At 41.7% G+C, this 13,121-nt stretch overlaps 1 protein-coding gene across 1 annotated transcript in view; it reads right to left on the reverse strand.

Annotated features, from left to right (window-relative positions):
- Positions 1-6,725: 6,725 nt before the first annotated feature.
- fam222aa (family with sequence similarity 222 member Aa) overlaps positions 6,726-13,121 on the reverse strand; it is an 80,299-nt gene continuing 73,903 nt past the window's right edge. Inside the window, exon 3 of the mRNA XM_007233489.4 lies at positions 6,726-9,714. Within this exon, the coding sequence (XP_007233551.3) occupies positions 8,201-9,714 (1,514 nt within the window). The 3' untranslated portion in view covers positions 6,726-8,200. The remainder of the gene's footprint in view (positions 9,715-13,121) is intronic.

Genomic DNA, 13,121 nt, shown 5'->3' on the forward strand with positions numbered 1-13,121 from the left:
GGTATAAAGTGATCGCATTCAATTCTCTTCAATTTACACCTCGATTTCACCTCCTCACTCACACACTCGGTGTCTGACCTTACCTTACACCTTGCACAAGACACGTTGTGATGCTAATTGCTATCTTACACCTCGCCAACAGTCTATTTTTTTTAAGTATAATCAAGAGGAAGATGGATGATCACAAACCATCAAACCAAACTGAACTGCTTGAATTTTTGCACCAGGATTAAAGCAGCATAAAGTTATCCAAAAGCAGTGTGTAAGACTGGTGGAGGAGAACATGATGCCAAGATGCATGAAAAAAAAAACTGTGATTAAAAACCACCAGGGTTACTCCACCAAATATTGAATATTTCTGAACTCTTTAAACTTTATGAATATGAACTTGTTTTCTTTGCATTATTTGAGGTCTGAAAGCTCTGCACCTTTTTTTATATTCCAGCCATTTCTCATTTTCTGCAAATAAATGCTCTAAATGACAATATTTTTATTTGGAATTTGACAGAAATGATGCCTATAGTTTATAGAATTAAACAACAATGTTCAGTTTACTCAAATATAAACCTATAAATAGCAAAATCAAAAAAACTGATTCAGAAACTGAAGCAGTGTCTTATTTTGTTTCAGAGTTGTACAAGTAGGTTCTTTATTTTCTCTCCTTTCTTTTCTGGCTAGATGATTGCTGAAGGTTCATATTTTGATATTTTGCCGGCTGCAGGAATGACGAACCTGGCTGGGGCTTCTGAATGTTGTAATGCATTGACCATCACAGTATTTAAAGGGGCGCTCACACCGTTTTTCGTTGCATTCGATTAATAACTAGTCATTGTCTGGAGGCTTTAGGCAATTGATTGGTTTGCTTGCCTTATTGCAACGGGACTGCCTTACATCAGTTGTGATGCTACATCTGGAGTAAGTCTGGGGGGGGAAAAGTGTAAATGTAATATCTTTAACTAAACTATCTCTTTAAACTGGTCTAATAGAGCTGGCTCCGGGGCCTCGGTGGCTTCACACCTCAGTGCTCTGGCTGATGCTCTGAAAGTGGCAGTTCTCACAGGCCTCAGATCTTCACAGAGTTCACAGCTCAGCCTGAGCGCTGTAAAAACTCGCGCGGTTGCTAAGCTACGTTTTCACGTCGGGTACAGAGCGCTGCAGGTCCACCTGCTGAAACACGGAAATGAAGGAAGGGTCACCTGAGGCCAACACACCTGCTGAGACTCAGCCTCAAAAAACAGCTCAGATATCTAAAAAACAGCAATACCTGGACACTTTATTAGGAACACCTACATACTCACCTACATTGTACTTCAATTTACTGGCCACTTTATTAGAAACACTTTTCAAACTTGTACTTCCACTTCATAGGCCACTTTTTTAGAAACTCCTACCATCTTTTCTGGCCACTTTATTAGAAACACCTACTTACTACCTTGTGTTTCCACTCACTGTGGCCACTTTATAAGAAACACCTACATAATTACCTACCTTGTACTTAAATTTTCTGGCCACTTTATTAGAAACCCCTTCCTACTTTGCGCTTCCGCTCTCTTGGCCACTTTATTGGAAACTTCTAACTGTCCTGTATTTAAACTGTGTTTAAACAAACTTGTACTTCCACTTCATAGGCCACTTTTTTAGAAACTCCAACCATCTTTTCTGGCCACTTTTTTTAGAAACACCTACCATCTTTTCTGGCCACTTTATTAGAAACACCTACTTACTACCTTGTGTTTCCACCTGCTGAAACACGGAAATGAAGGAAGGGTCACCTGAGGCCAACACACCTGCTGAGACTCAGCCTCAAAAAACAGCTCAGATATCTAAAAAAACAGCAAAACCTGGCCACTTTATAAGAAACACCTACATAATTACCTACCTTGTACTTCAATTTTCTGGCCACTTTATTAGAAACACCTTCCTACTATGCGCTTCCGCTCTCTTGGCCACTTAACCTAACTGACCCCTAACTGTCCTGTATTTAAACTCACTGGCCACTTTATTAGAAACGCTTTCCTACCTTGTGCTTCCACTCACTGGCAACTTGGAAACACTTCCCATACTTCCACTTAGTGGCCACTTTATGAGAAACACCTACCCTCCACTCATATATATTTATGTTTTTATGAGCCATAAAATTAGTACCACCTATCTACACGCTAATTGTTATAAATTAGTCATACAATTACATCTACTTATTTTTTTAATTTAAGTAAACTTCAAAAAATTGTCAAATATACACTTCTGTTAATATTTGCATCTCATTTTAAAAATAAATATTTATTATACATATTTTATATCTTATTATTACAGAGCAACACATTTTAGCTATTAATGGAAAATATATTTGAGTGTAGTTACTCTTTAAGACATATTTGAGTCTTCTATAAATTATTTTTAATTTGTAGGAGAATAAACTAATAAAACTGATCTAATTTTGTAAGAGATATACAGTATTTACAACATCTGTTACTGACTGACTCAGTTCACTGCATTCAAGCTGAGCACAAAGGGCAGAACACTGTAGATACTGTAGTCTGGCAGTTCCAGTGTTCAATATATTGTATTATACCTTATTATATCATATTGAGTAAAATTAAGAGATATATCAGGATTTAAATATATTGACAATATTTAGCATTAAATATTGCTTTAATGTAGTTTAGTATCTTTAGGAATCTTGAGTTTCACACTTCCGCAGTTAAATATAACTGAATGGCACTGGAGTGTTATAAATGTTATTGTTGACGTTTCCGCCATCTCTCTCACTTTACACCAGCCAGGTGCAGCTGCAAGGCCTTCCTGATAACGTTTCTGATAAAGTGGCCTTGGAGTAGAAATGAGAGAGAGCGAGGGAGAGGATGAGAGAGAAAGAGAGAGAGAGTGAAAGGAGAGAGAGACCAGGGGCTACACACTGTGCAGCTTGATTTACTGAATATCAGTGTTTCTTTGCTATCGTAACAACGAGAAAAGTACACCTTGCACAGCTCAAAACGTAAAAAAAAACAACCAGAGTGTCACTTGATCATCATTCTCTTTAAAAGTCAGGTGAGCTCTGACTTTGGTGGATTGCTATTTTAACGGTGCAGCTACCTGGATGTGTCCAACAAACGCTTCTCAGCAGAGGAAACTGAGCTGCTCGTTCACCACGATCATTCTGTTTATTGTGGATGTAAAAGTTGGGTTTGTGCACTGCTGCGTGTTTATATGTATCACTGCAAAGATAGCAGTGAACGTCTGACTGTTGGCATCTGTCTAGGTTGTATTCAGTCAGTGGAGCTCCTAAGTTTTCTATTAGCAAGATAAACAAGCAAAACTCCAGAAATTTGAAACCCCTTTTTCATAACCAGACCACTACGCCCATCAGTGTAGATATATTCAGAAGATCTGCTGCTATTTAAACGATGCAGGTGTGAAAAGTGTAAAAATAGACTGCAGGTCAGGTGTAAGATAGCAATTAGCATCACATTGCGTCTTGTGTGAAGTGTAAGATAGGAACCTAAGATTTTAACCCATTAGTGAGGCTTGAATGATGAAGGACGACAGGAAAAAGAAGTAATCACACATACACAACCACACATACACACACTCTTTCTCAGTTGTGGTGCTCTCCTGCTGGAGCTGGGTTAACCTTGATGAAGCTGTGAAAGTCACCACGTAATAACTGCACACGTTACGCGATTATGCAGAGTGTGTGTGAGAGGGTGTGAGAGTGAAAGAGAGATGTGTGTGTGTGTGTGTGAGAGAGGGTAAGTGTGTGTTAAAGTTTGAGAAAGGGTGAAGAGCTTGTTGAGTTTAGGTCTCTCTCTCACAGGCATCCCACCTCTCTCCTGATTTTCGTGATGCTTCCTGATCCCTGATATCAGTGTTCTCTGTAGGGAGGAAATACACTTGACTGCTGTGTTTTGCTACCTGTATTACAATGTATTTGTGTTAAGAGTCCTGCTTTTGTTGGAGTAACTGTCACTACTGTCCAGGAAAACTAAAACCTACTAGATTGTAGCATTAGAACATTGCATCCCCAACTCATTCCATCCATAGGTGTTGGATGGAGCTCCATCATTCCAGAGAAGATAGTTCAGAACCACTTTAATATAAGACTACCTTTATAAAGGGTTTATAAATGGTTTACAATTAGTTTATTAATGGTTACTAATTAGGTTGTAAATGCCTTAAAACAACAGGTAGTTCTTGCCTTTTTTATGTTTGTGTTATAACTGATTATTAATGATTTTATGGCATTTACAACCTAATAAATATCCATTAATAAACTAATTGTAATTAACCATTTATATACCCTTTATAAATGTAGTCTTATTTTAAAGTGATACCGATAGTTCTACCAGCTTCTCCACAGCTCAATACTTAGGTTTCAGTGGTACCAATTGGTTTATGTTTGCTTATTGTTTTATATTTGTAATACTTCTGTACAACGACTAGATAAATGGTGTGTGAATTTTCACATCTCTGTCAGGAATGCATGCAAACTAAAGTAGATGAATCCATTATTATATTTAAGGGTTTTTAAACACTTTAAAATAAGACTACCTTTATAAAGGGTTTTGAATGGTTTATAAAGAGTTTATTAATGATTAATAATTAGGTTGCAAATACTTTAAAACTTTAATAAGCAGTTAATAAATACATAACAACATGTAAATATTTTTTGGGGGGATAAAAACAGTGATTTCACACTTAACACAGTTAACCTGAGAGGTAGGAGTGCTGCAGAGAAAGAAATCACCATAATAAAAGCGTTTTTTTTAAAGGTTAAGAAATGTTTATATATTTTTAAAGCAGGACTGGTATATTTTATTACTTTAAAGGAACACATTTCAGCTATTAATTAAAAAATATATATGGTTTAGGGTGTGAATACATGTTCTGGGCATACAGAATGATTTGACGATATGGATTCTTTGATGCATCATAAGCTGATTGAGTTTTTTTTAAGAGGAAACAATGGAAAAAAGACAAGCAGACGAGAGTACGGTTTTAAATAAATTCTCAAAATCCATTTATTTATTTCTGCACCTCAAAACAGAAGGGAATGAGTATATAGGACAGTGGGAATGTACCGGAATCACAACCGCAGTTCACTTTACTCCTTTTTTTATTCTTTTTTTTTTTATCTTTTTTTTTTTGGTGTGAGCTCAGAGAAAGAAAAGGAAAACTTCATACAGTCGTAATAATTGCACTTCATAAATCTAGACTGTACCCAGCTTCCTGCCTCTGACTGAACAAATCAAACCTCTCTCTCTCTCTGTCTCTCTTGCTCTGTCGCTCTCTCTCTCTCTCTATCGCTCTCTCTCTCTCTCTCTCTCTCTCTCCGGAGTTTAGAAATTCAATTTTCCAGTGAAAGTTGACGGACAAAAGAAATGCTAATTTAGCGGCGGGACTTCAGCCCTGATCCAATTTCTCCTTCATTCTTACCCCAATAACCACCCCCCCCCATCACCCCCCATCATAACCACCACCCCCCCAACCTCACCATCATCTACCCCCCTCCTCCCCACCGCTGTGTGTCCCGCGAGGCATTAGTCCTCACAGCTGGATAAGTGCAGCACATTCACACCAACGTCACATTCAGAATAAACAGCTCAGAGAGTGCAGTGAGAGAGAGAGAGAGAGAGAGAGAGAGAAATTGCAGATAGAAAGAGAGAAGAGTGAGAGAAGAGTGAGAGAAGGAGAAAGAAGAGAATAGTATAGATAGTAAATAGAAAAGAGAGAGAAGAGTGAGATAAAGAGAGAGATCAGTGAACAAAGGAAAAGGAAGAGAGAGAATACAGTTAGAGAGAAAGCGAGAGCGACTAAAGATGGAAAGAGAGATAAACTATTGATGAGAGACGAGTAAGAAAAGGAGAATATAAGAAAAAGGAAGATAACAAATCTGCAACTTCAACCAATCAGATTAATGCAGAACAGTAAACTGACTCCTCTAACCAATCAGATCAGCCCAACACAAATAGCTCATTCTATTAAGTCAGGAGAACCTTCAGAAGCAAAACCACGTATCTGCCAACAGCAGAGCAGAAGAACCGGATCAATGATTCTGATTTAGATTGAAAATTTCTAGGACTGGCCAAGATGTATGAATTGTGTTTGTATGAATTCTACCAGTCAGGTATTAAGAAGCAGTAAAGCCACTCCGCTGAAGTACAGAGTTATAAGGGTGAGTTTTCATTTTTACAGTTTTCAGTAAATTTCTCCAGCACTAAGGCTGTGTGCAGCAGCATTAGCATTAGCCGCTAACTGCAGCGCTAGCTCTTTCGCTAGATTTGTTCAGAGGTGAGTATATTGGACTGTAGTATGTGTGTTTGCAGTTTTAAAACAAGCTACATGGGACAAACCGATGGGTTCCTCAGTGTAGTGCGATCGGACAGGATTAATGCTAATGCTCCTGCACCCAGCCTTAGTGCTGGAGAAACTTAAGGATTAGACAAAAAAATTGGAGATCTAAGTTTACTGTAAATAAACAGAAGCGCTTTGATCACCCAAATAAATAGTTTTTTTTTTAGGAGAGAAATCTGTTTACATGAACATCTATGTTTTTTTAAGTATTACAGTTTTGTTTAATTAGGCAAATCCTCATTAGAAGGGAAACATGGCGATACCTTTGCTCACTTCGATTTAGGCATCCTCAATAGTGCCGTTTAATGCGCCTTGTAATCCGGAACGCTTTATAGTCTTAAAAATACGGTACTTTTGCTTCAGCTCTTTCTTGGTTTTCTACACTATTAGTAACTTAAGGCTCTTATTGGTTACATTTTTTGTAGTTTAAGTAGGCCAGCCCTAAAGATCTCCAAACCAAACCCAAATATCTGCTCTGGTCAGATTACGTGATTTTTACTCCAAAAGCCACAGTCTGAGAAAACCCGACATCACAGCGTCCGGGATTCACTTAAAACCAAGACAAATTCTCTAACATCACACCGAAGGGTACAAAGAAACCAGGACCTTAAATAGCAGGACATTCTTCATTCTAGATGCTGAAACACCTACGCGTCACCTCAGCAACCTCCAGTCAGTTTCCGAGACTCCAGCGGATTCCAGTGTTAGTAAACGAGCGGCGAAGCTCGCGTCAGCGGTCCCTTACGAACCAAAGCAGTGATTAGACCATCAGAAGTACAGAAAAGAGAGCCAGAAGAGGAAAGAACCAAAGAAAAAAACCCAAAAAAACAAACAACCCAAACAACCCAAAGTGTAACGACAAACCATAAAAAACCGAAGCGTTCCAGACGAGTGTTTCCCCCTTTAGCAGCCGATGCATATCGAATTCTACAAATATATAAAACAACAAAAATAAGTTCAAGTTTTTTCAAGTTTCATAAATACATCATATTAAAATTACTACGCCCAGCTTCCCAATTCTTCAAGAATTTTAGATCCCCAAGCAGTGCAATTTTTTATTATAATTATCGCAATTAATTATTTTACCTTTATCTTTTTTTTCGTGTGATTTAATCAATCAGACAATTCAACTCATTACTCTTCAGCCTCTGTAACATCTGATGTGCACGTATAGTATACATCCATCAAGAGTTGCATACGTGTGTATGTATACAGTATATGTGTGTATATATTTATGTGTGCGTACATTTCGAAGCCCTAAACAACTTTTTTCTTTGAGTCCACTTTTTATCTTCTTCTTTATATTCTTCAAATCATCATAGGAATCAATCCACACACTTGGTTGTCAGCAGGGGGCGATACCTGTTTTCTCGCTTCTTTCTTGCTTGTTTAAAGCAAAGCGATCACCATCATTTTTTTTCATATTATTATTATTATTATCATGACCTTGATCTGTATCTTTAAGTCCAATCAGAGCGATTTCAACGTAAAGAAAGAAAGCAAACGAAAGAACAAAAGAAACAAAAAGAAAATGAAGCTAAAAATCCCTGTTGGCAAAAACACACAATAAAATAATAAAACGCAGAATCCTTAAGTGGAACATTCCTTCCTTTTTATTTCTTTTTATTTCTGTTTCCCAGCGAACTCCCTTTCAGCTTTCAAGCTTTCGGCCAATCCAGGTGATCCAGGTCTCCTCAGGCGGTTCACGGTACAAAATCGTCACTATTCGAGACGTTACAATGAAAACTGAAACTCCTCAGTTTCTGATTGAAATATCTGCGGTTTTCATCCCTTCGTACTGGAAAGATCCAGACCCAGACGCACTTCCTGTGGAGCGAGACGCCGGACTCTATCTGTAAACAGGAAGTCGGATGTGCGCGTGCTGGTGGTCCAGCAGCCGCGGTACCGAGACAGTCTCGTAGCCTTTTCCCAGCATCTGCTCTTTAATGCACGGCGGGTGGATGTCGTTGATCAGGTATTCCAGAGACTGCAGGCTGCTGCTGAGGACCGAGGCATTGCACAGGCTTTTGCTGGGCAGGCTGCAGCACATGCCGCCTGTGCTGTCCAACGCTGGGTGTGGGTGATGGTGGTGGTGGTGATGATGATGGAGGTGGTGGTGATGATTATGATGATTGTGGGGCGGGAAGCCCAGCTCCCTGTGCCCGGCTGTAATGGCTGTGGCGGCGGTAGCCGTAGTCCCCGGCAGCTCCTGAGGGTTGTAGCAATCGCTGTCCGGCGTGACCAGAATGCTGTTCCATGGCGGCCCAAAGTACGGACCCACGGCAAAGTTTCCCTGCATTCCTGCTGCACAGTTCAAAGGGGAGGAGCTTATCTTGTCCAGCCCACTTCCTGCTCCTCCTCCTCCACTTATACTGGCTGTCATTGGGTACAACCGAGAAGAAGAGGAGGATGACACCTGGGCTCCCCCGATTAGGATGCTACTCCCCGGTGCGCAAGACTCTGGCGATTTGCTGATGGCCCCTCCACCACCGCTTCCACCACTGTACATCCTCAACACGGACTGCTGCTGCTGCTGCTGTTGTTGTTTCTGCCACAGGATGTAGTCCACGCCCTCAGAGTACACCTTCATCCCTTCAACGTTGTGTCCTGGAAGTCCTGTGCCGGAGTACCCCCCCAAGTTGCCGACATAACTCCCTCCAGATGAACTGGAAGAGACGCCGACTACCGTGGCGCCTTGCTTGCAGGGGCTTGGGTTAGGGGGCGCTGTGGAGACCTGCTGAAGGGCCTGGGCTTGGCAGTGCTGGTTGATCTGGTAGATGATGCTCTGGATTGAGGGCAGGTTAGATTGAGGAGGAAGGTTTAGCCCCCCTCTGCCTCCAGCAAGGGGTAAAACAGATCCAGCGACTGTCACATTCGGGGGCACGGCTAGAGTCTGGGCGTGACAGTGAGCTAAAGTGCTGCTGTTGTTGTTACTGTTGTTGTGGTTATTTGTGGTGGTGGGGGGTGGGTAAGGCGCTAAAGCTATCTGGGCGGGAGAGATCTTAGTCCGCCTGCCCTCGGAATTCTTCACCACGGCCTTCGCAGAGGCCACAAACGATGATGATGACAATGAAGAAGAAGAAGAAGAGCCTGAAGATAAAGACGAAGAGGATGACGAAGAGGAGACTTTAACGATGGCCAGTAGACCCTGGTAGCCTCCCGTGTGGAGGTGTGGGTAAGGGCTGTAGCGCTGGCCCGTGGTGTCGTAGCCGTTCACAGTCCGGTTAAGATGCTTATGTTGTGGGACCCTGATGTTAGTGGGGAAGATTTTGATGGACAGCGGGTTGTTGGCCGTCTTCTGGGCGTAGGCGTCCAGCTCCACCGTGCTGGGGTAGCGCGAATGAACAGGCATGCTCAGTTCACCTAAGAAACAAAGAGAAAGAGAAAGAGAGAGAAGGGACATGGTCAGTAATTAATTACTCAATCTTTCTCTTTACTCAATCTCATCCACTTCTGCTCTCAATCTTAGACTAAGACTAAACTAGACTAAGATCTAAACTGCCAGCTGTCCACCAACATTGGTAGACATTGATATCTAATTGAATGTTGATTTTGACAATGAGACATGTGAAGACAACATCTAATAATGCCAATATCAGTTAAACATAGATTAATGATGGTAGTTGATGTTGATTTAAGTTGATTAATCTCCAACCAATTTCTTCCAAACTTTACGAGAAAACATATAGGTGTTGAACACCGATCTTCAGTCTTGAGGAACGGTGACCAAAACACAACTTCTGGTCAATGTCATAATCTTACCATTGACTCTACATGAAATTAGTTAAGGATATTGGTGTCAGGTAACCAAAACCCAACTGAAGGTTGATGTCAAGTCAATGATTGGTTTAGACATTAACTCAATTTTTATTTCCAACAAAAATTTCATGTCTTTCCAATGGTGGAACTTGATGGCAAGCCAACACTGGGTTTTGACGCCAACCAGACTTTCACTTCCAACTAAAATTCAGCAGCTGTCCAATGTTGGAGCTTGATCTCAAGTCAATGTTGGGTTCTCACGCAAACTCGATTTTCAATTTCAACTACTGTCCAATGTCTGGACAACATTTCAAAGCTTCAAAGACTTTCTAAACTTTTCTAGATTGGTGTCTAGCACATGCTGGGATGGTATTCCTAAAGCAAGGCTAGGAACTAGTGATGGGTCTGACGACCCTAAAACCTCGACATGTGCCGAGCTGTCAAGGCGAAACCCCGTGTCGGTGCGCGTATCAAGTTAAGGAAAACCACGTGACCGATACACTTCCTGTATCGTTTGGTAGCGATGGGTCTGACGACACTGAAACTTCAGCGCATGCACCGAGCAAACAAGGCGAACCCCTGTGTCGGACCGCGTATCATTTTAAGGAAAACCACGTGACCGATGCATTTCCTCACGCAATTGCTTGCAATGACTTTCTTAGTCCAGCAGATGTCGCCATTAAGTGATACAGCAACACAGTTTCAACACAGTGTCGATACAGTTTGGGAAATGTGCCATACACCCAATGAGGCTTCATCTGCCCATCACTACTAGGAACCATTGAACTGGAGCATAAATGCCATTACAAAAATCTACTCTAATCTCACTTCAATTTCTTAAAAGCCCTCAGATGTCTCTCAGATATTAATTGGAAGGTTAACTGGAAGTATGGTGGACACAGTTGGAATGAATGGTTGGTAATAAGGAGGAAAAAGAGGAATTTAAAGCTAAATCAAAAGTTCCAATTGATCCAAATGATCTAGAACTGATCACCACACTGTGTTGTACAAAAGTGAGCCACAGTGAGCTCCAGAACTCAGCTGGAAAGGTTTCCAGAATGTTCAGTTTGGCTGACGTGGGCCTTTGTGCGGTGTGGTTTGCTTGCACAGGCTAATCCATTAAAAAGAGGCTGATCTTCGGGCCAGAAGGCCAGTGTGTGTTCGGCTTCATTCACACGAGAGAATGGCTGCTGCGTTATCAGTTTTCCATTCAGCGCAGACGCAACAGAGAACGTTCAATAACACAATTACCCGCCAACGCCGCCGCCATCGCGCTGCACGTGAACGGAATGGTGCAAAACGAAGGCGATCCTGTTAGCAGCCTGTGACCGGAATTTGATGAATGCCTCATAATCTCCCTTCGTCCATCATCATCCATATCTATCTCTCTGTTTCTCTTTCACTATTCATTTTTCTCTCTCTCTCTCTCTCTCTCTCTCTCTCTCTCTTTCTGTCTCGCTCTGTCTCTTTATCCCATTCCCTCCGCTCGCTCTCCCTCGGCGCAAGTTCAACCCGGGCCAAATGGATCTTTTTTTAAAAACTCAATCTGCGGAAAGCCTTCACCTTAGGCACTATTAAATCAGTGCTTTGCGAAATTAATTCAGCGCCGCAGAACTGGGTTACCCCCGGAAACCAGCGGCGACGCGCGAGAGGGAGAGAAGCGCGAGGGGCGGAGGAAAGCACTTTTTAATTGCGGTGACACAGTTGAGATTTATAAGTAGCAGTGGCAGCGACGGCAGAAGCGGCAGCAGCAGCGGCAGGGCTCGGGCTCAGCCAGACAAATTCCAATCAGCCCGGCACTAAACGGAGCCCTGCCGCTCGCCGGCCCCCCACAAACCCCCACCCGCACCACCGACCGGGAATTCCTAACCGGGTCGCCTTTTACCACCGGAGATTAAAGAACGAGAGAGTGGGGGCTGTCAAGGAGAAACACCATGAGGTGATTGAGACATTCGCCAGAGAGAAAAGATAACGGATAACTCAGATAACAGATAAGACATGGGTGTAGGTTGTAGTCTGTAGTTAATACAATAGATAGAACTAGAGATTAGAGTATTTAAATAAATGTAATTTTTTTTGCACAGAAAACAGGAGCAACAAAGCTTTATCTTAAGCACAGTAATTGGAACCTTGTCCATTATTACCAGTTAGCTGCCTGCAGTGGTTTATGGTTTTCCAGTGCTGAATAGATCTGCTTTAAACAAACAGTAATGCTCACTCTGTTTAATGTGGCAATAAGGCAAACTACCTGGCAATAAGTTACCAGATCATGTGGAACACTAACAATTCAGTTATTTGGGATGTTTTTTGGATACGGTCCCTTTCAGACAGCTTCCTCTTACAGCGTCCACAGTTAATCCTGTTGGATGTGGTTGGTCCTTCTTTGTGGTATGCTGACATTACCCTGGATACCGTGGCTCTTGATGCATCACAAAGACTTGCTGTCTTGGTCACAGATGCTCCAGCAAGACGTGCACCAACAATTTGTCCTCTTTTAAACTCTGGTATGTCACCCATAATGTTGTGTGCATTGCAATATTTTGAGCAGAACTGTGCTCTTACCCTGATAATTGAACCTTCACACTCTTACTGCTCTTACTGGTGCAAGGTGCAATTAACGAAGATTGAACACCAGGCTGCTCCAATTTAGCCATGAAACCTAAAATCCCACACTAAAATGATGACAGGTGTTTCAGTTTCATTGTCCAACCCCTGTAGCAGTGATGTTCTGAGAGATACCCTGTGTGAGTAATAAACTCTATTAGATTCCCAGTGGAAAACCTGGACTGACTGAATGATCAGACTGCAGGATTAATCTGTACAGGAAACTTTTTCATAGAGTTTGGATGGTCAGCAAAGGTGGACTGGGAAACACTTCCTCTCTCTCTCTTACACACACACTCTCTCTCACACACACACACAATCACACACACTCATGAGCAGCGGCGGCGTTAAACAGCGGAGGTGAAGGGCCGCGGTAAGATTGGATTTAAACGACATTATTCAGGCAA

This window comes from Astyanax mexicanus, chromosome 22, assembly GCF_023375975.1.
Source record: "Astyanax mexicanus isolate ESR-SI-001 chromosome 22, AstMex3_surface, whole genome shotgun sequence".
In the NCBI taxonomy this organism is placed as follows: Eukaryota; Metazoa; Chordata; class Actinopteri; order Characiformes; family Acestrorhamphidae; genus Astyanax; species Astyanax mexicanus.